The 26,544-nt window shown below is 55.9% G+C and overlaps 1 protein-coding gene across 1 annotated transcript; it reads left to right on the forward strand.

Moving 5' to 3' along the window:
- Positions 1-487: 487 nt before the first annotated feature.
- On the forward strand, positions 488-26,538 carry LOC135441635 (procollagen galactosyltransferase 1-like; the record flags this gene model as incomplete). The annotated part of the gene is made up of 11 exons (XM_064701192.1): positions 488-756; positions 2,652-2,762; positions 4,325-4,442; positions 7,066-7,200; positions 8,943-9,147; positions 11,273-11,392; positions 14,647-14,723; positions 15,553-15,659; positions 18,727-18,859; positions 23,637-23,764; positions 26,462-26,538. Coding segments are annotated over exons 1-11 (1,480 nt in total), but the record flags the coding sequence as incomplete, so codon positions are not given.
- Positions 26,539-26,544: the final 6 nt, after the last annotated feature.

Consider the following 26,544-nt stretch of genomic DNA (forward strand, 5'->3'; position numbering starts at 1 on the left):
CCCCCTTTTTTCCCCTTTTTTGCCGCTTTTTCCCCTCTTTTTTCCCATCTTTTCCCCCTTTCCCCCTCCTTTTTTCCCCGTCTCTTTCCCTTTATTCCCCCTTGCAATTTTGGTGCTAAAACCCTTTGTAAAAAATGGGAAAATTGGGAGTTAAAAATCCTCAGAAAAATCAAATTTTTTACAGCGAATCTCTGAGGGGAGCAGGGGGCGTGGCCACGGAGGCGTGGCCCATCACTTATTCCCATATATGGTCACACAATGGGCGTGGCCTCACAGCTCTCACTCCCATATATGGCTCTGTGGGCGTGGCTAAACATTAAACCCATATCTGGCAACAACACGGGGCGCGGCTTCTCGGCCACCCCCCCATATATGGTATTTAGAGGCGTGGTCACTGCGCTCATTGACCAATCAGCGCGCGAGTGGGCGTGGCCATAGTGAGGCGCCTGAGGGAGAAGGGCGTGGCCTGCCGTGAGGGCGGCCCAAGATGGCGGCGCGGCCGTGGCCGCTGCTACTGCTGCTGCTGCTGGCGGGGCCGGAGCCGGGCCCGGGCGGCTCCTCCGGGCGGCTCCGCCTGGGGCTGGGGCCCGGCCCGGCCCTCGGGTATTTCCCCGAGGAGCGCTGGAACCCGGAGTCGCCGCTGCGGCCGCCGCGCGTGGCCGTGGCGCTGCTGGCGCGGAACGCGGCCCACGCGCTGCCGCTGGTGCTGGGGGGGCTCGAGAGGCTGCGGCACCCCAAGGACAGGATGGCGCTCTGGTAGGTCTGGGGACACTGGGGGTTCTGGGGGCACTGGGGACAGTGGGGGACACGGCACCCCAAAGACAGGAATGCGCTGTGCTGGGTCTGGGGACTCTGAGGGGTGTGAGGACACTGGGGGCTGTGGGGACACTGGCGACATTGAGGGTCTTGGGGACACTGAGGGGTTCTGGGGACATTGGGGACACAGGGGGGACACGGCGCCCCAAGGGCAGGATGGCGCTGTGGTGGGTCTGGTGACACTGGGGACATTGGGGACACTGTGGGGTCTGAGGACACTGGGGGGTGTGGGGACATTGGGGACACTGAGGAGGTTTGGGGACACTGGGGACATTGAGGGGCACACGGCACCCCAAGGACAGGATGGTGCTGTGGTGGGTCTGGTGACACTGGGGACATTGGGGACACTGGGGGGGTCTGGGGACATTGGGGGGCACGGGGACACTGGGGACGTTGTGGGGTGTGGGGACACTGGGGGCTGTGGGGACATTGGGGGTCATGAGGGCATTGGGGGGACACGGTGCCCCAAGGGCAGGATGGCGCTGTGGTGGGTCTGGGGACACTGGGGACAGTGGGGACATTGGGGAGTGTGGGGAACACTCAGGGATGGGCTGTGTGTGTGACACACCTGTGTGACACTGACCCTGTGTGTGACACTGACCCTGTGTGTGACACTCCTGTGACCCCGTGTGACCCCGAGGTGTCCCCATGTCCCCTCAGGGTGGCCGCTGACCACAGCGTGGACACCTCTGTGTGTGTGACACTGACCCTTGTATGACCCCTGTATGACCCCGAGTGACACTTTGTGACCCCAAATGACCCCAGATGACCCCGAGGTGTCCCCGTGTCCCTCAGGGTGGCTGCTGACCACAGTGTGGACACCTCTGTGTGTGTGACATTGGCTCTGGGTGACCATCTCTGACCCCAAATGACCCTGAATGACCCCAAATGACCCTGAATGACCCCGAGTGACCCTGAGTGACACTTTGTGACCCCAAATGACCCCGAGGTGTCCCCGTGTCCCCCCAGGGTGGCCGCAGACCACAGTGTGGACACCTCTGTGTGTGACACTGACCCCTGTATGACCCCTGTATGACCCTGTGTGACCCTGAGTGACACTTTGTGACCCCGTGTGACCCCGAGGTGTCCCCGTGTCCCTCCAGGGTGGCCGCTGACCACAGCGTGGACACCTCTGTGTGTGTGTGACACTGACCCCTGTATGACCCCGTGTGACCCCGAGTGACACTTTGTGACCCCGTGTGACCCTGAGATGTCCTCGTGTCCCCCAGGGTGGCCGCTGACCACAGCATGGACACCTCTGTGTGTGTGTGACACTGACCCTGTGTGACCCCTGTATGACCCCGTGTGACCCCGTCTGACCCTGAGTGATCCCAAATGACCCCATGTGACCCCAAGGTGTCCCCATGTCCCCTCAGTGTGGCCGCTGACCACAGCATGGACGCCTCTGTGTGTGTGTGACACTGACCCTGTGTGACCCTCTCTGACCCCAAATGACCCTGTATGACCCCGAGTGACCCTGAGTGACCCCGTGTGACCCCGAGGTGTCCCCGTGTCCCGCAGGGTGGCCGCTGACCACAGCGTGGACACCTCTGTGTGTGTGTGACACTGACCCCTGTATGACCCCGTGTGACCCAAGTGACCCTGAGTGACACTTTGTGACCCCAAATGACCCCAGGATGTCCCCGTGTCCCTCCAGGGTGGCCGCTGACCACAGCGTGGACACCTCTGTGTGTGTGTGTGACACTGACCCTGTGTGACACTGTATGACCCCTGTATGACACCATGTGACTCTGTGTGACCCCAAATGACCCCGTGTGACCCTGAGTGACACTTTGTGACCCCGTGTGACCCCGAGGTGTCCCCGTGTCCCCCAGGGTGGCCGCTGACCACAGCGTGGACAACACGTCGTCGCTGCTGGCCGAGTGGCTGGGCCGCGTGCGGGGTCGCTACCACCGCGTGCTCTGGAGGCACCAGGAGGAGCCCACGTGAGCCTGGGGGGGCTTTGGGGGGCTCTGACCCATTCTGGGGGGGCTCTGACACCATTTTGGGGGTCTCAGAAGCATTTTTGGGGGTCTCAGAACTGTTTTTGGGGGGCTCAGAAGCATTTTTGGGGGTCTCAGAACCGTTTTTGGGGAGCTCAGAACTGGCTTTGAGGGGCTCTGACACGTTTGGGGGGCTCTGACACCGTTTTGGGGGTCTCAGAAGCATTTTTGGGGCTCTCAGAAGCATTTTTGGGGGTCTCAGAAGCGTTTTTGGGGAGCTCAGAACTGTCTTTGGGGGGCTCAGAAGCGTTTTTGGGGAGCTCAGAAGCATTTTTGGGTGTCTCAGAACTGTTTCTGGGGGGCTCAGAACTGTCTTTGGGGGGTCTCAGAAGCGTTTTTGGGGGTCTCAGAACTGTCTTTGGGGGGCTCAGAAGCGTTTTTGGGGGGCTCAGAAGTGTTTTTGGGGGGCTCAGAACTGTTTTTGGGGGGCTCAGAACTGTCTTTGGGGGGCTCAGAAGCATTTTTGGGGGGCTCAGACACCTTTTTGGGTGTCTCAGAACTGTTTTTGGGGGGCTCAGAACTGTTTTTGGGGGGCTCAGATTTTTGGGGGCCTCAGAACAGTCTTTAGGGGTCTTGGGCAATTTTTGGGGGGCTCTGACCCATTTTCGGGGATTCTGACACTGTTTTGGGGTTTTCCTCAGGTTTTGAGGGTCCTTGTGGATCCCAAATTTCAGGGGTCTCTCCCCGGATTTGGGGGGGTCTCCCATGATTTTGGGGTGTCTGAGGTGCCCCCCCCGGTGCCCCCCAGGTCCTTCCCCAATGAGGAGGGAACTCCAGATTTTGGGGTTTTCCTCACATTTTGAGGGTCCCTGTGGGTCCCCAAATTTTGGGGGGCTCTCCCCGGATTTGGGGGCTCTCTCTGGAATTGGGGGGGGTCTCTCCCCGGATTTGGGGGGGGGTCTCCCCGGATTTTGGGGTGTCTGAGGTGCCCCCCAGGTCTTTCCCCATAGAGAAGGGCCCCAAAATTGGGGGGAGGAATCCCCAAATTTTGGGGTTTTCCTCAGGTTTTGAGGGTCCCTGTGGGTCCCCAAATTTTGGGGGGCTCTCCCTGGAATTGGGGGGTCTCCCCGGATTTGTGGGGGGGTCTCTCCCCGGATTTGGGGGGGTCTCTCCCAGGATTTTGGGGTGTCTGAGTGCCCCCGGTGCCCCCAAGGTCTTTCCCATAGAGAAGGGCCCCAAAATTGGGGGGAGGAATCCCCAAATTTTGGGGTTTTCCTCAGGTTTTGAGGGTCCCTGTGTGTCCCCAAATTTTGGGGGTCTCTCCCTGGATTTGGGGGGGGTCTCCCCATGATTTTGGGGTGTCTGAGGTGCCCCCCCCGGTGCCCCCCAGGTCCTTCCCCAATGAGGAGGGAACTCCAAATTTTGGGGTTTTCCTCACATTTTGAGGGTCCCTGTGGGTCCCAAATTTCGGGGGTCTCTCCCTGGATTTTGGGGGTCTCTCCCCGGATTTGGGGGGGGTCTCCCCAGGATTTTGGGGTGTCTGAGGTGCCCCCGGTGCCCCCCAGGTCGTTCCCGGACGAGGAGGGCCCCAAGCACTGGAGCCCCGCGCGCTACGAGCACGTGATGAGGCTGCGCCAGGAGGCCCTGGAGGCCGCCCGGGCCATGTGGGCCGATTACCTGCTGGTACGGGGAGGGGGGGGATGTGGGGAGGGGGCTCTGAATTCGGGGAGGGGTCCCCAAGGGTCCCTCAAGGGTCCCCAAGGGTCCCTGAGCCCCCTCAAAGGGGACAAACCCAGCCCTAGGGTGGGGGACATTGGGGACACCCAGTGGCTGGTTTGAACCCAGTGGCTGTGTTTGAACTAGGGAGGGGTCCCTGAATTCGGGGAGGGGTCCCCAAGGGTCCCTGAGCCCCCTCAAAGGGGACAAACCCAGCCCTGGGGTGGGGGACATTGGGGACACCCAGGGTTGAGTGTGGTTCTGTTGGAATTTGGGGTGGTTCTGCATTTGGGGAGGGGGCTCCCAATTTGGGGAGGGGTCCCCAAGGGTCCCCCAAGGGTCACTGAGCCCTGGGGAGGGGGGAAAGTCCCCTCAAAGGGGACAAACCCAGCCCTGGGGTGGGGGACAATGGGGACATCAAGGGCTGGGTTTGAACCCAGTGGCTGTGTTTGAACTGGGGAGGGGTCCTGAATTTGGGGAGGGGTCCCCAAGGGTCCCTCAAGGGTCCCCAAGGGTCCCTGAGCCCCCTCAAAGGGGACAAACCCAGCCCTAGGGTGGGGGACATTGGGGACACCCAGGGCTGGGTTTGAACCCAGTGGCTGTGTTTGAATTGGGGAGGGGTCCTGAATGTGGGGAGGGGTCCCTGAATTTGGGGAGGGGTCTCCAAAGGTCCCCAAGAGTCCCCAGAGGGGACAAACCCAGCCCCGGGGTGGGGGACAATGGGGACACCAGGCCCAGGTGTCTCATTTGAAGGTGGTCCTGAATGTGGGGAGGGGTCCCCGAATTTGGGGAGGGGTCCCCAAGGGTCCCTCAAGGGTCCCTGAGCCCCCTCAAAGGGGACAAACCCAGCCCTAGCGTGGGGGACATTGGGGACACCCAGGGCTGGGTTTGAACCCAGTGGCTGTGTTTGAACTGGGGAGGGGTCCTGAATTTGGGGAGGGGTCCCCAAGGGTCCCTGAGCCCCCTCAAAGGGGACAAACCCAGCCCCGGGGTGGGGGACAATGGGGACACCCAGGGCTGGGTTTGAACCCAGTGGCTGTGTTTGAATTGGGGAGGGGTCCTGAATGTGGGGAGGGGTCCCTGAATTTGGGGAGGGGTCCCCAAGGGTCCCTGAGCCCCCTCAAAGGGGACAAACCCAGCCCCGAGGTGGGGGACACTGGGGACACCCAGTCTCAGGTGTGGCTGTGTCTGAATTTGGGGAGGGGTCCTGAATGTGGGGAGGGGTCCCAGGTGTGTCCCAGGTGTGTCCCAGGTGTCACACAGGTGTGTCACAGGTGTGTCACAGGTGTGTCCCAGGTGTGTCCCAGGTGTGTCACAGGTGTCACACAGGTGTGTCCCCCGCAGTTCCTGGACGCAGATAACGTCCAGGGGAACCCCGACACGCTGGGGGTGTCACAGGTGTGACTCAGGTGTAACTCAGATGTCACACAGGTGTGACCCAGGTGTGTCCCAGGTGTGTCCCAGGTGTCACACAGGTGTGTCCCAGGTGTGTCCCAAGTGTGTCAGATGTCACACAGGTGTGTCACAGGTGTGTTCCAGGTGTCACACAGGTGTGTCAGATGTCACACAGGTGTGTCCCAGGTGTGTCCCAGGTGTGTCCCAGGTGTGTCACACAGGTGTGTCAGGTGTCACACACAGGTGTGTCCCAGGTGTGTCACAGGTGTGTCCCCTGCAGTTCCTGGACGCTGACAATGTCCTGGTGAACCCCGACACGCTGGGGGTGTCACAGGTGTGACTCAGATGTCACACAGGTGTGTCCCAGGTGTCACACAGGTGTAACTCAGGTGTGTCCCAGGTGTGACAGGTATCTCTCTCACAGTTCCTGGACACTGACAATGTCCTGGTGAACCCCGACATGCTGGGGATGTCCCAGGTGTGTCAGATGTCACACAGGTGTCACACAGGTGTGTCCCAGGTGTGTCCCGGGTGTGTCCCAGGCATGTCCCAGGTGTCACACAGGTGTGTCACAGGTGTGTCCCTGTCACAGTTCCTGGACGCTGACAATGTCCTGGTGAACCCCGACACGCTGGGGGTGTCCCAGGTGTGTCACAGGTGTGTCCCAGGTGTCACACAGGTGTGTCCCAGGTGTGTCCCAAGTGTGTCAGATGTCACACAGGTGTGTCACAGGTGTGTCCCAGGTGTATCCCAGGTGTGTCCCAGGTGTGTCCCAGGTGTGTCCCAGGTGTGACAGGTATCTGTCTCACAGTTCCTGGACGCTGACAATGTCCTGGTGAACCCCGACACGCTGGGGGTGTCACAGGTGTGACTCAGATGTCACACAGGTGTGTCAGGTGTCACACAGGTGTGTCCCTGTCACAGTTCCTGGACGCTGACAACGTCCTGGTGAACCCCGACACGCTGGGGGTATCACAGGTGTGTCCCAGGTGTGTCAGATGTCACACAGGTGTGTCAGGTGTCACACAGGTGTCACACAAGTGTCACACAGGTGTGTCACAGGTGCGTCCCTGTCACAGTTCCTGGACGCTGACAATGTCCTGGTGAACCCCGACACGCTGGGGGTGTCACAGGTGTGTCCCAGATGTCACACAGGTGTGTTCCCAGGTGTGTCACAGGTGCGTCCCTGTCACAGTTCCTGGACGCTGACAATGTCCTGGTGAACCCCGACACGCTGGCCGTGCTGGTGGCCGAGAACAGAACGGTGGTGGCGCCCATGCTGGACTCGCGCGCGGCCTACTCCAACTTCTGGTGCGGCATCACCCCGCAGGTGAGGGTGTGGCACTGACAGGGGAGGGTGGGCACAGGTGAGGGTGTGGCACTGACGGGTGAGGGTGTGGCACTGACAGGGGAGGGCGGGCACAGGTGAGGGTGTGGCACTGACAGGTGAGGGTGTGGCACTGACGGGTGAGGGTGTGACACTGACAGGTGAGAGTGGGCACAGGTGAGGGCGGGCGCAGGTGAGGGTGTGGCACTGATGGGTGAGGGTGTGGCACTGACAGGTGAGGGTGTGGCACTGACAGGTGAGGGTGGGCACAGGTGAGGGTGTGGCACTGACAGGGGAGGGCGGGCACAGGTGAGGGTGTGGCACTGACAGGTGAGGGTGGGCACAGGTGAGGGCGGGCACAGGTGAGGGTGGGGACAGGTGAGGGTGGGCACAGGTGAGGGTGTGGCACTGACAGGGGAGGGTGGGCACAGGTGAGGGCAGGCACAGGGGAGGGCGGGCACAGGTGAGGGTGTGGCACTGACAGGTGAGAGTGGGCACAGGTGAGGGCGGGCACAGGGGAGGGCGGGCACAGGTGAGGGTGTGGCACTGACAGGGGAGGGTGTGGGCACAGGTGAGGGTGTGGCACTGACAGGGGAGGGTGTGGCACTGACAGGAGGGTGTGGGCACAGGTGAGGGCGGGAGCAGGTGAGGGTGTGGCACTGACGGGTGAGGGTGTGGCACTGACAGGTGAGAGTGGGCACAGGTGAGGGCGGGCACAGGTGAGGGTGGGCACAGGTGAGGGTGTGGCACTGACAGGGGAGGGTGTGGCACTGACAGGGGAGGGCGGGCACAGGTGAGGGTGGGCACAGGTGAGGGTGTGGCACTGACAGGTGAGGGCACAGACAGGTGAGGGCGTGGCCATTCACTCATTCCCAGTGGTCATTCCTGCATTCCTGGCCCCAGTCCCAGTGGTCACTCCCCCATTCCCAGTGCTCATTCAGTGGTCACTCAGTGGTCACTCAGTGGTCACTCAGCGGTCTCTCAGTGGTCACTCCTGTTCCCAGGGCTATTACCGGCGCACGGCCGCCTACCTGCCGATCCCATTGGTCACTCATTGGTCACTCATTGGTCACTCCCTTCCCAGGGCTATTACCGGCGCACAGCCGCCTACCTGCTGATCCCATTGGTCACTCAGCGGTCACTCAGTGGTCACTCAGCGGTCACTCATTGGTCACTCATTGGTCACTCATTGGTCACTCATTGGTCACTCCCGTTCCCAGGGCTATTACCGGCGCACGGCCGCCTACCTGCCGATCCCATTGGTCACTCATTGGTCACTCAATGGTCACTCAGTGGTCACTCAGTGGTCACTCAGTGGTCACTCAGTGGTCACTCCCGTTCCCAGGGCTATTACCGGCGCACGGCCGCCTACCTGCCGATCCCATTGGTCACTCAGTGGTCACTCAGTGGTCACTCATTGGTCACTCCCCAGGGCTATTACCGGCGCACGGCCGCCTACCTGCCGATCCCATTGGTCACTCATGGTCACTCAATGGTCACTCATTGGTCACTCATTGGTCACTCCCTCCCCAGGGCTATTACCGGCGCACGGCCGCCTACCTGCCGATCCCATTGGTCACTCAGTGGTCACTCAGCGGTCACTCATTGGTCACTCATTGGTCACTCCCGTTCCCAGGGCTATTACCGGCGCACGGCCGCCTACCTGCCGATCCCATTGGTCACTCAGTGGTCACTCAGTGGTCACTCAGTGGTCACTCATTGGTCACTCATTGGTCACTCCCCAGGGCTATTACCGGCGCACGGCCGCCTACCTGCCGATCCGGCGCCGGGAGCGCCGCGGCTGCTTCGCGGTGCCCATGGTGCACTCGACGTTCCTGCTGGACCTGCGCCGGGAGCGCGCGCGGCGCCTGGCCTTCCACCCGCCCCCGCCCGGCTACGGCGGGCCCTGGGACGACATCCTGGTGTTCGCCGCCGCCTGCCGGCACGCCGGTGAGCATCGGCAACGGGCGTGGGTTGGGTTGGGTTGGGTTGGGATTGTTGGGTTGGGTTGGGATGGGATTGATGGGTTGGGTTGGGATTGATGAGTTGGGTTGGGTTGAGTTGGGTTGGGATTGATGGGTTGGGATGACATCCTGGTGTTCGCCGCCGCCTGCCGGCACGCCGGTGAGGATGGGGCATTGTTGGGTTGGGATTGTTGGGTTGGGTTGGGATTGAGATTGTTGGGTTGGGTTGGGATGGGATTGTTGAGTTGGGTTGAGTTGGGTTGGAATTGTTGGGTTGGGATTGTTGGGTTGGGTCGGGATTGATGGGTTGGGATTGTTGGGTTGGGTTGGGTTGGGATCCTTGTGTTCGGTTGAGTTGGGTTGGGGCAGGATGGGATTGGGACGACATCCTGGCCTTTGGCGCCGCCTGCCGGCACGGCGGTGAACAGCAGGATTGGGCTTGTTGGGATTGGGTTGGGATTGTTGGGATGGGATGGGATTGGGTTGGGATTGATGGGATGGGTTGAGTTGGGATTGGTGGGATTGGTTGGGATTGTTGGGATTGGTTGGGATTGTTTGGTTGGGTTGGGATTGTTGGATTGGGTTGGGATTGTTGGGATTGTTGGGATGGGTTGGGATTGTTGGGATGGGTTGGAATTGTTGGGATTGTTGGGATGGGTTGGGATTGGAATTGGGCTGAGATTTGAGATCAACTTTGAGTGATCCCAACACAGAAGTGACCCCCCCATCCTGATCCCAATCCCGATCCCATTCCCAATCCCAATCCCCAACGTTCCCAATCCCAATCCCATTATTCCCATTCCAGGGGTGCAGATGTTCGTGTCCAACCGGGAGCAGTTCGGGTTCCCGTTCCCAACATTCCCATTATCCCAATCCCGTTATTCCCGTTATTCCCGTTATCCCAGGGGTGCAGATGTTCGTGTCCAACCGGGAGCAGTTGGGGTTCCCATTCCCAATCCCAATCCCGTTATTCCCATCGGTTCCCAATCCCAATCCCGTTATTCCCGTTATTCCCAACATTCCCAGGGGTGCAGATGTTCGTGTCCAACCGGGAGCAGTTCTGTTCCCATTCCCATTCCCATTCCCAATCCCGTTATTCCCGTTATTCCCGTTATCCCAGGGGTGCAGATGTTCGTGTCCAACCGGGAGCAGTTCGGGTTCCCGTTCCCAATCCCAATCCCGTTATTCTCAACATTCCCGTTATTCCCGTTATCCCAGGGGTGCAGATGTTCATGTCCAACCGGGAGCAGTTCGGGTTCCCGTTCCCAATCCCATTATCCCAATGCCGTTATTCCCGTTATTCCCGTTATTCCCGTTATTCCCGTTATTCCCGTTATCCCAGGGGTGCAGATGTTCGTGTCCAACCGGGAGCAGTTCGGGTTCCCGTTATTCCCGTTATTCCCGTTATTCCTGTTATTCCCATTATTCCCGTTATTCCCATTATTCCCGTTATCCCAGGGGTGCAGATGTTCGTGTCCAACCGGGAGCAGTTCGGGTTCCCGTTCCCAATCCCAATCCCATTCCCAATCCCAATCCTGTTATTCCCGTTATTCCCAGGGGTGCAGATGTTCGTGTCCAACCGGGAGCAGTTCGGGTTCCCATTATTCCCAATCCCAATCCCGTTATTCCCGTTATTCCCAACATTCCCGTTATTCCCAGGGGTGCAGATGTTCGTGTCCAACCGGGAGCAGTTCGGGTTCCCATTATTCCCGTTAATCCCGTTATTCCCAATCCCGTTATTCCCGTTATTCCCGTTATCCCAGGGGTGCAGATGTTCGTGTCCAACCGGGAGCAGTTCGGGTTCCCATTCCCGTTCCCAATCCCGTTATTCCCGTTATTCCCGTTCTCCCAGGGGTGCAGATGTTCGTGTCCAACCGGGAGCAGTTCGGGTTCCCGTTATTCCCGTTATTCCCGTTATTCCCAACATTCCCAGGGGTGCAGATGTTCGTGTCCAACCAGGAGCAGTTCGGGTTCCCATTATTCCCAACATTCCCGTTATTCCCGTTCTCCCAGGGGTGCAGATGTTCGTGTCCAACCGGGAGCAGTTCGGGTTCCCATTCCCATTCCCAATCCCGTTATTCCCGTTATTCCCGTTATTCCCGTTATCCCAGGGGTGCAGATGTTCGTGTCCAACCGGGAGCAGTTCGGGTTCCTGCCGGTGCCGCTGCGCTCCCAGAGCTCCCTGCGGGACGAGGCCGAGAACTTCCTGCACGTCCAGCTGGAGATCATGGGTGAGATCCCGAGGGATCCCGACCGATCCCAACGGATCCCGATGGATCCCAATGGATCCCGATGGATTCAGGGCTTTGGGATTGGAGGGAGGGAAAGATTCCAAAGGATGCAGGGATTGCAGGGTAGAGGAGGATCCCAATGGATCCCAACGGATCCGGGGCCTTGGGATCATGGGGAGAGAAGGATCCTGATGGATTCAGAACTTTGGGATTGTGGTGCAGGGAGAGATCCCAATGGATCCCAAAGGATTCCAATGGATCCAGAGCTTTGGGATTGTGGGGCAGGGAAGGATCCCGATGGATCCCGATGGATTCAGAGCTTTGGGGTTGTGGGGCAGGGAAGGATCCCAAAGGATTCCAACGGATCCAGGGCCTTGGGATCATGGGGAGAGATGGATCCCAATGGATCCCAACGGATCCGGGGCCTTGGGATCATGGGGAGAGAAGGATCCCCATGGATCCCAATGGATCCCAATGGATCCAGGGCTTTGGGATTTTGGGAGAGGGAGGGATCCCAATGGATTCAGAGCTTTGGGATTGGAGGGAGGGAAGGATCCCAAAGGATGCAGGGATTGCGGGGGAGAGGAGGATCCCAATGGATCCCAAAGGATCCCGATGGATCCCGATGGAACCTGATGGATTCAGAGCTTTGGGATTGGAGGGAGGGAAGGATCCCAAAGGATGCCAGGGATTGTGTGGTAGAGGAGGATCCCAATGGATCCCAATGGATCCCAAAGGTTCCCAATGGATCCAGAGCTTTGGGATTGTGGGGCAGGGAGGGATCCCAAAGGATCCCGATGGATTCAGAACTTTGGGATCGTGGGGGAGAGAGGAATCCCAGTGGATCCCAAAGAATTCCAAGGGATTCAGGGCCTTGGGATTATTGGGGAAGGAGGGATCCCAATGGATCCCAAAGAATCCTGATGGATTCAGAACTTTGGGATCGTGGGGAGAGAGGGATCCCAGTGGATCCCAGTGGATCCCAAAGGATTCAGAGCTTTGGGATTGTAGGGAGGGAAGGATCCCAATGGATCCCAAAGGATTCAGAGCTTTGGGGTTGTGGGGCAGGGAAGGATCCCAGTGGATCCCAAAGGATTCCAAGGGATTCAGAGCCTTGGGATTATTGGGGAAGGAGGGATCCCAATGGATTCCAGAGCATCCCAATGGATCCAGGGCCTTGGGATTTGGGACAGGGAAGGATCCCAAAGGATTCCAACGGATCCAGGCCTTGGGATCATGGGGAGAGAGGGATCCCAGTGGATCCCAAAGGATCCCGATGGATCCAGAACTTTGGGATCATGGGGAGAGAGGGATCCTAATGGATCCCAATGGATTCAGGGCTTTGGGTTTGGGGGAAGGAAGAATCCCAATGGATCCCGATGGATTCAGGGATTGGGGGGAGGAGAAGGATCCTGGGATGGGATCCTTCGGATTGGGAATTCTTCACCCCCAGGATGGGAAATGTTCCGCTGGGATCTGGGGCTCATTCCCATGGGATTTGGGGCTGATTCCTTTGGGATTTAGGGACCAATTCCCATGGGATTGGGCGCCCATTCTCATGAAATTTAGGTCTCATTTCCTTTGGGATTTGGGGCCCATTCCCATGGGATTTAGGACTCATTTCCATTGAATTTTGGGCCCATTCCTTTGGGATTCGGGGCTGATTCCCATGGGATTTGGGGCCCATTCCCATGGGATTTTGGGGCTCATTCCTTTGGGATTTAGGGACCAATTCCCATGGGATTTGGGGCTCATTCCCATGGGATTTGGGGACCAATTCCCATGGGATTTGGGGCCAATTCCTTTGGGATTTTGGGGCTGATTCCTTTGGGATTTGCGGCTCATTCCCATGGGATTTAGGGACCCATTCCTTTGGGATTTGGGGCTCATTCCCATGGGATATGGGACCAATTCCTTTGGGATTTTGGGGCTCATTCCCATGGGATTTGGGGCCCATTCCTGAAGATTTCGGACCAATTCCTTTGGGATTTTGGGATCAATTCCCATTGGATTTAGAGCCCATTCCTTTGGGATTTGGGGCTGATTCCTTTGGGATTTGGGGCCCATTCCTTTGGGATTTAGGGCCCATTCCCATGGGATTTGGGGCTCATTCCCATGGGATTTTGGGGCTCATTCCTTTGGGATTTTGGGGCTCATTCCCATGGGATTTGGGGCCCATTCCCATGGGATTTAGGGACCAATTCCCATGGGATTTTGGGGCCAATTCCTTTGGGATTTGGGCTTATTTCCATGGATTTGGGGCTCATTCCTATGGGATTTAGGACACATTCCCATGGGATTTGGGGCTCATTCCCATGGGATTTGGGGCCCATTCCCATGGGATTTGGGGCCCATTCCCATGGGATTTTGGGGCCAATTCCTTTGGGATTTGGGGCCCATTCCCATGGGATTTAGGACTCATTCCCATTGGATTTGGGGCTGATTCCCACGGGATTTGGGGACCTATTCCCATGGAATTTGGAGCTCATTCCCACAGGATTTGGGGCTTATTTCCATGGATTTGGGACTGATTCCTTTGGGATTTTGGGGCTGATTCCTTTGGGATTTAGGGCCCATTCCCATGGGATTTAGGGCCCATTTCCCACGGGATTTGGGGCCCATTCCCATGGGATTTGGGGCTGATTCCTTTGGGATTTTGGGGCTCATTCCCATGGGATTTGGGGCTCATTCCCATGGGATTTGGGGCCCATTCCCATGGGATTTGGGGCTCATTCCCATGGGATTTGGGGCTCATTCCCACAAGATTTGGGGCTCATTCCCATGGGATTTTGGGGCTCATTCCCATGGGATTTGGGGGCCCATTCCCGTGGGATTTGGGGCTGATTCCTTTGGGATTTGGGGGCTCATTCCCACAAGATTTGGGGCCCATTCCCATGGGATTTGGGGCTGATTCCTTTGGGATTTTGGGGCTCATTCCCACAAGATTTGGGGCTCATTCCCATGGGATTTGGGGCTCATTCCCATGGGATTTGGGGCTCATTCCCATGGGATTTGGGGCCCATTCCCATGGGATTTGGGGCCCATTCCCATGGGATTTGGGGCCACAATTCCTTTGGGATTTTGGGGCTGATTCCTTTGGGATTTAGGGACCAATTCCCATGGGACTTGGGGACCTATTTCTTTGGGATTTAGGGCTCATTCCCATGGGATTTTGGGGCCCATTCCCATGGGATTTTGGGGCTCATTTCCATGGATTTTGGGCCCATCCCCACGGAATTTTCCCGTTCCCGCAGTGAAGCTGCCTCCGGCCGAGCCCTCCCCACACGTGTGGGTCCCTCCCAAGGTCCTGGACAAGCTGGGATTTGATGAGGTTGGAGCCCCTCCCTCGGAATTCCCTTCGGGATTTGGGGGTGTTTTCCTCCTTTTCCTTGGGATTTTGGGGCATTTTTCTTCTTTATTTCTGGATTTTGGGGCGTTTTTCTTCTTTATTTCTGGATTTTGGGCAAATCTCCTCAGATTTCTCAATTTCCCCCCAGAGTTTTGGTGAATTCCCCCAAATTTCCCCATTTTCCTCCTGGATTTCCCCATTTCTTCTGGATTTCAGGGTGAATTTCCCCATTTCCCCTGGATTTTGGGTCAGTTTCCCCAGATCAGATTTTGGGTGAATCCCCCCAATTTTTCCCCATTTTCCTCCCAGATTTCCCCATTTCCCCCATTTTTTCCCATGTTTCCCCCCAATTTTCCCCAATTTTTCCCTGTCCCAAATTCTTCCCCATTTTCCCCCAAATTTTTCCCCAGATTTTGGGTGAATTCCCCCTGGATTTTGGGTCAGTTTCCCCAGATCAGATTTTGGGTGAATCCCCCCAATTTTCCCCCATTTCCCCCCAGATTTTGGGTGAATTCCCCCCATTTTTTCCCATTTTCCCCCCAATTTTCCCTGTCCCAAATTCTTCCCCATTTTTCCCCAGATTTTGGGTGAATTCCCCCTGATTTCCCCCTGGATTTTGGGTGAATTCCTCCATTTTCTCCCAGATTTTGGGAGAAATTTTCCCCCAATTTTCCCCCATTTCCCCCCAGATTTTGGGTGAATCCCCCCATTTTTTCCCCGTTTTCCTCCCAGATTTCCCCTTTACTCCCCAATTTTTGCCCAATTTCCCCCAATTTTCCCCAAAATTTCCCAATTTTCCCTGTTTTCCCAGGTGTTCCTGATCAACCTGCGCCGCCGTCCGTGGCGCCGGGCGCGGATGCTGCGGACGCTGCACGAGCTGGGGGTGAGCCCCAAACTGGTGGAGGCCGTGGACGGACGGTGAGACCCCAAAAACACCCCAAAAACACCCCAAAAACACCCCCAAAAACACCCCCAGAGATCCCTCAAAAACCCCCAAAAACACCCCAAAACACCCCAAAAACCCCCCAGAGATCCACCAGAAAACACCCCAAAAACGCCCCAAAAACCCCCCCAAAAAAACCCCAAAATCACCCCAAAAACACCCTCAAAAACCCTCAAAAAACACCTCAAAAACACCCCAAGAACACCCCAAAAACCCCTCAAAAAGCCCCCATAAACCCCCAAAAACACCCCAAAAAAAACCCAAAAACTCCCCAGAGATCCACCAGAAAACACCCCAAAAAAACCCCAAAAACACCCCCAAAAATCCCCCAAAACCCCCCAAAAAAACCCCAAAACCCCCCCAAAAACCCCCCAAAAACCCCCCCAAAAACCCCCCAAAAACACCCCAAAAACCCCCAAAAATACCCCAAACCCCCCAAAAAACCCCCAAAATCACCCCAAAAACACCCCAACCCACCCCCAGAAACCCCTCAAAAACCCCCCAGAGAACCCCCCCAAAAAACTCTCAAAAAACCCCAAAAACACCCCAAAAACACCTCAAAAACCCCCCAAAAACACCCAGAAACCCCCTGAAAAACTCCCCAAAAACACCCCCAAAAAAACCCAAAAACCCCCCCAGAGACCCCCAGATTTCCCCCCAGATATCTCCATTTCCCCCCAGATTTTGGGTGAATTTCCTGAGATTTTGGGTCAATTTCCCCAGATCAGATTTTGGATGAATTTCCCCCAGATTTTGGGTGAATTTCCCCCAGATTTTGGGTGAATTCCCCCAGATTTTGGGTGAATTTCCCCAGATTTCAGGGTGAATTTCCCCCCAGATTTTGGCTGAACTCCCCCAGATTTCCCCCAGGATTTTGGGGTGAATTTCTCCATTTTCTCATCGATTTCGAGGTGAATTTCCCCGGATTTTGGATCAATTTTCCCCTGGATTTTGAGTGAATTCCCCAAATTTGAGTGAATTTCCCCAGATTTTGGCTGAATTCCCCCAGATTTTCCCCCTGGATTTTGGGGTGAATTTCTCCATTTTCTCATCCATTTCGAGGTGAATTTCCCCTGGATTTTGGATCAGTTTTCCCCTGGATTTTGGCTGAATTTCCCTGGATTTTGGGTGAATTTTGCCAGGTTTCAGAGTGAATTTCTCCATTTCTCCCTGGATTTTGGGTTAATTCCCTCAGATTTGGGGTGAATTTTCCCCATTTCTCCCTGGATTTTGGCTAAATTCCCCCAGATCTTCCCCAGGATTTTGGGGTGAATTTCTCCATTTTCTCATCGATTTCGAGGTGAATTTCCCCAGATTTTGGCTGAATTTCCCCAGATTTTGGCTGAATTTCCCCATTTCCCTCCTGGATTTTGGGGTGAATTTCTCCATTTTCTCCTCCATTTCGAGGTGAATTTCCCTGGATTTTGGATCAATTTTCCCCTGGATTTTGGCTGAATTTCCCCCCAGATTTTGGGTAAATTCCCCCAGATTTTGGGTGAATTTTCCCCATTTCTCCCTGGATTTTGGCTGAATTTCCCCAGATTTTGGCTGAGTTCTCCCAGATTTCCCCCAGGATTTTGGGGTGAATTTCTCCATTTTCTCATCGATTTCGAGGTGAATTTCCCCGGATTTTGGATCAATTTTCCCCTGGATTTTGGATCAGTTTTCCCCTGGATTTTGGGTGAATTTCCCCAAATTTTGGCTGAATTCCCCCATTTCCCCCCAGGATTTTGGGGTGAATTTCTCCATTTTCTCATCGATTTCGAGGTGAATTCCCCCAGATTTTGGCTGAATTTCCCCCCAGGATTTTGGGGTGAATTTCTCCATTTTCTCCTCCATTTCGAGGTGAATTTCCCTGGATTTTGGATCAATTTTCCCCTGGATTTTGGGTGAATCTCCCCAAATTTTGAGTGAATTTCCCAGATTTTGGCTGAATTCCCCCAGATTTTCCCCTGGATTTTGGGGTGAATTTCTCCATTTTCTCATCCATTTCGAGGTGAATTTCCCCAGATTTTGGCTGAATTTCCCCAGATCAGATTTTGGCTGAATTTCCCCCCGATTTTGGGGTGAATTTCTCCATTTTCTCATTGATTTTGAGGTGAATTTCCCCAGATTTTGGCTGAATTTCCCTGGATTTTGGGTGTATTTCCCCTGGATTTTGGATCAGTTTTCCCCTGGATTTTGGCTGAATTTCCCTGGATTTTGGGTGAATTTTCCCCTGGATTTTGGGTGAATTTCCCCCAGATTTTTGGGTCAGTCTCCCCAAATTTTGAGTGAATTCCCCCAGATTTTGAGTGAATTTCCCCAGATTTTGGCTGAATTCCCCCAGATTTCCCCCAGGATTTTGGGGTGAATTTCTCCATTTTCTCATCGATTTCGAGGTGAATTTCCCCAGATTTTGGCTGAATTTCCCCAGATTTTGGATCAATTTCCCTGGATTTTGGATCATTTTTCCCCTGGATTTTGGCTGAATTTCCCTGGATTTTGGGTGAATTTTCCCCTGGATTTTGGGTGTATTTCCCCCGCAATTTTGGGTCAATCTCCCCAGATTTTGAGTGAATTTCCCAGATTTTGGCTGAATTCCCCCAGATTTCCCCCAGGATTTTGGGGTGAATTTCTCCATTTTCTCATCCATTTCGAGGTGAATTTCCCCTGGATTTTGGCTGAATTCCCCCAGATTTTGGGTAAATTCCCCCAGATTTTGGCTGAATTCCCCCAGATCTCCCCCAGGATTTTGGGGTGAATTTCTCCATTTTCTCATCCATTTCGAGGTGAATTCCCCCAGATTTTGGCTGAATTTTGGATCAATTTTCCCCTGGATTTTGGGTGAATCTCCCCAAATTTTGAGTGAATTTCCCCCCAGATTTTGGCTGAATTCCCCCAAATTTCCCTTTGGATTTCGAGGTGACTTTCCCCGGATTTTGGGCCAATCCCCCTCTGCATTACCCCAGCCCCCCCCAGAGCCCCCCCAGCCCCCGTCCCGGAAGGTTCCGGAAGGTTCCGGAAGGTTCCGGAAGGTTCCAGAACATTCCGTGCCCGCAGGGCGCTGAACCGCAGCCAGGTGGAGGCGCTGGGGGTGCGGATGCTGCCGGGCTACCGGGACCCCTTCCACGGGCGGGCGCTGACCCACGGCGAGGTGGGCTGCTTCCTGAGCCACCACCGCGTCTGGCAGGAGGTGAGGAACCCCAAATTCCGGGATTTTGGGGGAAAATTTGGGATTTTGGGGGGTCTGGAGCAATCCTGGGGGTCCAGGGGCTCTGGGAGCCCAAGGGGAATCCAGGGAGTTCCAAAGGAGTTTCTGCTTCCTGAGCCACCACCGGGTGTGGCAGGAGGTGAGGAACGGGAAATTCGGGGAAAATTTGGGATTTTGGGGGAAAATTTGGGAATTTGGGGGGTCTGGGATGGAATTTGGGGGGTCTGGAACGATCCAGAGGCTCTGGGATTCAGGGGGTTCCAAAGGAGCTTCTGCTTCCTGAGCCACCACCGCGTCTGGCAGGAGGTGAGGAACCCCAAATTCCGGAATTTTGGGGGAAAATTTGGGATTTTGGGGGGTCTGGAACAATCCAGGGGCTCTGGGATCCAGGGAGTTCCAAAGGAGTTTCTGCTTCCTGAGCCACTTTGGGGTCTGGCAGGAGGTGAGGAACGGGAAATTCGGGAAATTTGGGAATTTTGGGGGGTCTGGGATGGAATTTGGGGGGTCTGGAACCATCCAGGGGCTCTGGGATTCAGGGAGTTCCAAAGGAGTTTCTGCTTCCTGAGCCACCACCGCGTCTGGCAGGAGGTGAGGAACGGGAAATTCTGGAATTTTGGGGGAAAATTTGGGAGTTTGGGGGGTCTGGGATGGAATTTGGGGGTCTGGAACGATCCAGGGGCTCTGGGATTCAGGGGGTTCCAAAGGAGTTTCTGCTTCCTGAGCCACCACCGGGTCTGGCAGGAGGTGAGGAACGGGAATTTCGGGGGGAAATTTGGGATTTTGGGGGAAAATTGGGGATTTTGGGGGGTCTGGGATGGAATTTGGGGGGTCTGGAACAATCCAGAGGCTCTGGGATTCAGGGAGTTCCAAAGGAGTTTCTGCTTCCTGAGCCACTTCGGGGTCTGGCAGGAGGTGAGGAACCCCAAATTCCGGGATTTTGGGGGAAAATTTGGGATTTTGGGGGAAAATTTGGGATTTTGGGGGGTCTGGGATGGAATTTGGGGGGTTTGGAACGATCCAGGAGCTCTGGGAGTGCAGGGGGATTCAGGGAGTTCCAAAGGAGCCGCTGCTTCCTGAGCCACCACCGCGTCTGGCAGGAGGTGAGAAATGGGAATTTGGGGGAAAATTTGGGAGTTTGGGGGGTCTGGGATGGAATTTGGGGGGTCTGGAACCATCCAGGGGCTCTGGGATTCAGGGAGTTCCAAAGGAGCCGCTGCTTCCTGAGCCACCACCGCGTCTGGCAGGAGGTGAGGAACCCCAAATTCCGGGATTTTGGGGGAAAATTTGGGATTTTGGGGGGTCTGGAACAATCCAGAGGGTCCTGGGGGTCAGGGAGTCAAAGGGAATCCAGGGAGTTCCAAAGGAGCCGCTGCTTCCTGAGCCACCACCGGGTGTGGCAGGAGGTGAGAAATGGGAAATTCGGGAAATTTGGGGGAAAATTTGGGATTTTGGGGGGTCTGGGATGGAATTTGGGGGGTCTGGAACGATCCAGGGGCTCTGGGATTCAGGGAGTTCCAAAGGAGTTTCTGCTTCCTGAGCCACCACCGCGTCTGGCAGGAGGTGAGGAACGGGAATTCGGGGGAAAATTTGGGATTTTGGGGGAAAATTTGGGATTTTTGGGGGGTCTGGGATGGAATTTGGGGGTCTGGAACCATCCAGGGGCTCTGGGATTCAGGGAGTTCCAAAGGAGCCGCTGCTTCCTGAGCCACCACCAGGTGTGGCAGGAGGTGAGGAACGGGAAATTCTGGAATTTGGGGAGTTTTGGGTGAAAATTTGGGATTTTGGGGGGTCTGGAACAATCCAGGAGCTCTGGGAGTGCAGGGGGATTCAGGGAGTTCCAAAGGAGCCGCTGCTTCCTGAGCCACCACCGCGTCTGGCAGGAGGTGAGGAACCCCAAATTCCAGATTTTTGGGAATTTTGGGTGGGAATTCTGGATTTTAGGGGGTCTGGGATGGAATTTGGGGGGTCTGGAACAATCCAGAGGGTCCTGGGGGTCAGGGAGTCAAAGGGGGATCCAGGGAGTTCCAAAGGAGCCGCTGCTTCCTGAGCCACCACCAGGTGTGGCAGGAGGTGAGGAACGGGAAATTCTGGAATTTTGGGGGAAAATTTGGGAATTTGGGGGGTCTGGGATGGAATTTGGGGTTCAGGGGGTCAGGGAGTCAAAGGGGGATTCAGGGAGTTCCAAAGGAGTTTCTGCTTCCTGAGCCACCACCAGGTCTGGCAGGAGGTGAGGAACGGGAAATTCGGGAAATTTGGGGGAAAATTTGGGGATTTTGGGGGGTCTGGGATGGAATTTGGGGAGGTCTGGAACAATCCAGAAGCTCTGGGATTCAGGGAGTTCCAAAGGAGTTTCTGCTTCCTGAGCCACCACCGCGTGTGGCAGGAGGTGAGGAACGGGAAATTCCCGAATTTTGGGGGAAAATTTGGGATTTTGGGTGAAAATTTGGGATTTTGGGGGGTCTGGAACGATCCAGAGGGTCTGGGATCCAGGGGTTTCCAAAGGAGCCGCTGCTTCCTGAGCCACCACCGCGTGTGGCAGGAGGTGAGGAACGGGGAATTTGGGGAAAATTTGGGGCGTTTTTGGGGGAAAATTGGGGATTTTGGGGGGTCTGGGATGGATTTTGGGGGGTCTGGAACAATCCAGGGGCTCTGGGATTCAGGGAGTTCCAAAGGAGTTTCTGCTTCCTGAGCCACCACCGCGTGTGGCAGGAGGTGAGGAACCCCAAATTCCAGAATTTTGGGAGTTTTGGGTGAAAATTTGGGATTTTGGGGGGTCTGGAACAATCCAGGGGCTCTGGGATCCAGGCAGTTCCAAAGGAGCCGCTGCTTCCTGAGCCACCACCGGGTCTGGCAGGAGGTGAGGAACGGGAAATTCGGGGGAAAATTTGGGATTTTGGGGGAAAATTTGGGATTTTGGGGGGTCTGGGATGGAATTTGGGGGATTTAGAACGATTCAGAGGGTCCTGGGGGTCAGGGAGTGCAGGGGAATCCAGGGGGTTCCAAAGGAGTTTCTGCTTCCTGAGCCACCACCGCGTCTGGCAGGAGGTGAGGAACCCCAAATTCCGGGATTTTGGGGGGAAAATTCGGGAATTTGGGGGGTGTGGGATGGAATTTGGGGTTCAGAGGGTCAGGGAGTGCAGGGGGGATTCAGGGAGTTCCAAAGGAGCCGCTGCTTCCTGAGCCACCACCGCGTCTGGCAGGAGGTGAGGAACGGGAATTTGGGGGAAAATTTGGGATTTTGGGGGGTCTGGGATGGAATTTGGGGGGTCTGGGATGGATTTGGGGGACCTGGAGCAATCCAGGAGCTCTGGGAGTGCAGGGGGATCCAGGGGTTTCCAAAGGAGTTTCTGCTTCCTGAGCCACCACCGCGTCTGGCAGGAGGTGAGGAACCCCAAATTTTGGGAATTTTGGGTGGGAATTCTGGAATTTGGGGGGTCTGGGATGGAATTTGGGGTTCAGGGGGGTCAGGGAGTCAAAGGAGGATTCAGGGAGTTCCAAAGGAGTTTTTGCTTCCTCAGCCACCACCGGGTGTGGCAGGAGGTGAGGAACGGGAAATTTGGGTGAAAATTTGGGATTTTGGGTGAAAATTTGGGATTTTGGGGGGTCTGGAGCAATCCAGGAGCTCTGGGAGTGCAGGGGAATCCAGGGAGTTCCAAAGGAGTTTCTGCTTCCTGAGCCACCACCAGGTCTGGCAGGAGGTGAGGAACGGGAAATTCGGGGGAAAATTTGGGATTTTGGGGGAAAGTTTGGGGTTTTGGGGGGTCTGGAGCGATCCAGGGGCTCTGGGATTCAGGGAGTTCCAAAGGAGTTTCTGCTTCCTGAGCCACCACCGCGTGTGGCAGGAGGTGAGGAACGGGAAATTCGGGAATTTTGGGAGTTTTGGGTGAAAATTTGGGATTTTGGGGGGTCTGGGATGGAATTTGGGGGTCTGGAGCAATCCAGAGGGTCCAGGGAACTCCCAAGGGTGGGATTGGCACTCCCGGGGTCCCTCCCAAATCCCTGGAATTCCTGGAATTTTCGGGATCCATCCCAAATCCCCGGAATTCCCAGCACTCCTGGGATCCATCCCACATCCCAGAACCCCTGGAATTTTTGGGATCCATCCCAAATCCCTGAAATTCCCTGGAATTCCTGGAGTCCATCCCAAATCCCAGAACCCCTGGAATTTTTTGGATCCATCCCAAATCCCTGGAATCCCTGGAATTTTTGGGATCCATCCCAAATCCCAGAATCCCTGGAATTCCCTGGAATTCCTGGGATCCATCCCACATCCCAGAATCCCTGGAATTTTCAGGATCCATCCCAAATCCCAGAATCCCTGGAATTTTTTGGATCCATCCCAAATCCCAGAATCCCTGGAATTCCCTGGAATTTTCGGGATCCATCCCAAATCCCAGAATCCCTGGAATTCCCTGGAATTCCTGGGATCCATCCCATATCCCAGAACCCCTGGAATTTTTGGGATCCTCCCCAAATCCCTGGAATTCCCTGGAATTTTCGGGATCTTCCCCAAATCCCAGAATCCCCGGAATTCCTGGGCTCCATCCCAAATCCCAGAATCCCTGGAATTTTTTGGATCCATCCCGAATCCCAAAATCCCTGGAATTTTCAGGATCCTTCCCAAACCCCTGGAACCCCTGGAATTTTTGGGATCCATCCCAAATCCCTGGAATTCCCTGGAATTTTCGGGATCCATCCCAAATCCCAGAATCCCCGGAATTCCCGGGCTCCATCCCCAATCCCAGTGTGGCGTTCCCAGATCTCGGCGCGGGGCCTGCAGCGCTCGCTGGTGTTCGAGGACGATCTGCGCTTCGAGGTTTTCTTCCGCAGCCGCCTGGCGGAGCTGATGGAGCAGCTGGAGCAGGCGGCCATCGAGTGGGACCTCATGTGAGAGCCTTCGTCCTCATCCTCATCATCCTCACCCCAAAACTCATCCCAATCCAAATCCCCCCCTGTAACCTCGTGTGAGCCTTCATCAGTGTCATCTGCATCATCCTCATCCCAAAACTCATCCCTGTCCCAATCCAAATCCCCCCCTGGGACCTCATGCGAGCCTTCATCATCATCCTCATCCCAAAACTCATCCTCATCCCCATCCCAGTCCTCTGGGACCTCCTGCGAGCCTTCATCATCATCCTCATCCCAAAACTCAGCCCTGTCCCAGTCCAAATCCCCCCGGGACCTCATGTGAGAGCCTTCGTCCTCATCCTCATCATCCTCACCCCAAAACTCAGCCCTGTCCCAATCCAAATCCCCCTGGGACCTCATGCGAGCCTTCATCATCATCCTCATCCCAAAACTCAGCCCTGTCCCAATCCAAATCCCCCCTGGGACCTCATGTGAGCCTTCATCATCATCCTCATCCCAAAACTCATCCTCATCCCCATCCCAGTCCTCATGCCAGAGCTCATCCCAGTCCCCTGGGACCTCGTGTGAGCCTTCATCCTCTCATCATCCTCATCCTCACCCCACTGCTCCCCATTTCCCGAGGCCCTCTTGGATCCCGTTGGGCCCAATGATCCCAATAGCAGTGACCCCAGTGACCCCATTGATCCCATTGATCCCAGTGACCCTATTCATGTCATTGATCCCAGTGACCCCATTCATCCCATTGATCCCAATGACCCCATTGACCCCAATTATCCCATTGATCCCAGTCACCCCATGGATCCCATTGGGCCCAATGATCCCAATAGCAGTGACACCAGTGACCCCATTGATCTCATCGACCCCAATTATCCCATTGATCCCAGTAACCCCATGGGTCCCATTGGGCCCAGTGATCCCATTGACCCCATTGACTGCATTGATGTCATTCATCCCAATGATACCACTGGCCCCAATTATCCCATTAATCCCATTGATCCCAATGACCTTATTGACTGCATTGATCCCATTGATCCCAATGACCTCATTGACCTCATTCATCCCATTGATCCCAATGACCTCATTGACTGCATTGATCCCATTGATCCCAATGACCTCATTGACTGCATTGATCCCATTGATCCCAATGACCTCATTGATCCCATTAACCCCATTGACCTCATTCATCCCATTGATCCCATTGACCCCACTGACCTCATTCATCCCATTGATCCCAATGACCCCATTGACCTCATTGATCCCATTAACCCCATTGACCTCATTCATCCCATTGATCCCAATGACCTCATTCATCCCATTGACCCCCATGACTCCAATTATCCCATTGGTCCCATTGATCTCATTCATCGCAATGATACCAATGATCCCATTGGCCCCATTGATCCCAAAGACCCAATGACCTCATTCATCCCATTGACCCCATTGACTGAAACGACCCCACAGCTACCTGGGCCGGAAGCGGCTGGAGCCCGAGCGCTCGGAGCGCGGCGTCTGTCCCTGTCCCATTGATCCATTGATCCCAATGACCCCAATCATCCCATTCATCCCATTGACCCCAATGACCCCAATGACCCCACTGACCCCATTGACTGAAATGACCCCACAGCTACCTGGGCCGGAAGCGGCTGGAGCCGGAGCGCTCGGAGGGCGGTGTCTGTCCCTGTCCCATTGATCCCATTGACCCCACTGATCCCATTGACCCCAATGACCCCATTGACCCCAATGACCCCATTGACCCCACTGACCCCATTGACTGAAATCACCCTGCTGACCCCACAGCTACCTGGGCCGGAAGCGGCTGGAGCCGGAGCGCTCGGAGCGCGGCGTCTGTCCCTGTCCCATTGACCCCACTGACCCCATTGACTGAAATCACCCTGCTGACCCCACAGCTACCTGGGCCGGAAGCGGCTGGAGCCCGAGCGCTCGGAGCGCGGTGTCTGTCCCTGTCCCATTGATCCCATTGATCCCAATGACCCCAATCACCCCAATCATCCCATTGATCCCAGTGACCCCATTGATCCCATTGACCCCATTGACTGAGATAACCCTGCTGACCCCACAGCTACCTGGGCCGGAAGCGGCTGGAGCCGGAGCTCTTAGAGCGTGGTGTCTGTCCCTGTCCCATTGACCCCATTGATCCCAATGACCCCATTGATCCCATTGACCCCACTGACCCCAATGACCCCATTGACCCCATTGATCCCATTGATCTCATTGATCCCATTGACCCCCATGACCCCAATGACCCCATTGACTGAAACGACCCCACAGCTACCTGGGCCGGAAGCGGCTGGAGCTGGAGCGCTCGGAACGCGGTGTCTGTCCCTGTCCCATTGACCCCAATGACCCCATTGATCCCATTGACCCCACTGATCCCATTGATCCCAATGACCCCAATCATCCCATTCATCCCATTGACCCCACTGACCCCCATGACCCCACTGACCCCACTGACTGAAATGACCCCACAGCTACCTGGGCCGGAAGCGGCTGGAGCCCGAGCGCTCGGAGGGCGGCTTCTGTCCCTGTCCCATTGATCCCATTGATCCATTGATCCCAATGACCCCAATCATCCCATTCATCCCATTGACCCCATTGATCCCATTGACCCCACTGACCCCACTGACCCCATTGATCTCACTGACCCCATTGACCCCAATGACCCTGCTGACCCCACTGACTGAAATGACCCCACAGCTACCTGGGCCGGAAGCGGCTGGAGCCCGAGCGCTCGGAGGGCGCCGTGCCGGGCGTGCGGCAGCTGCTGCGCCCGGGCTACT

This window comes from Zonotrichia leucophrys, unplaced genomic scaffold (assembly GCF_028769735.1).
Source record: "Zonotrichia leucophrys gambelii isolate GWCS_2022_RI unplaced genomic scaffold, RI_Zleu_2.0 Scaffold_388_48234, whole genome shotgun sequence".
Lineage (NCBI taxonomy): Eukaryota > Metazoa > Chordata > Aves > Passeriformes > Passerellidae > Zonotrichia > Zonotrichia leucophrys.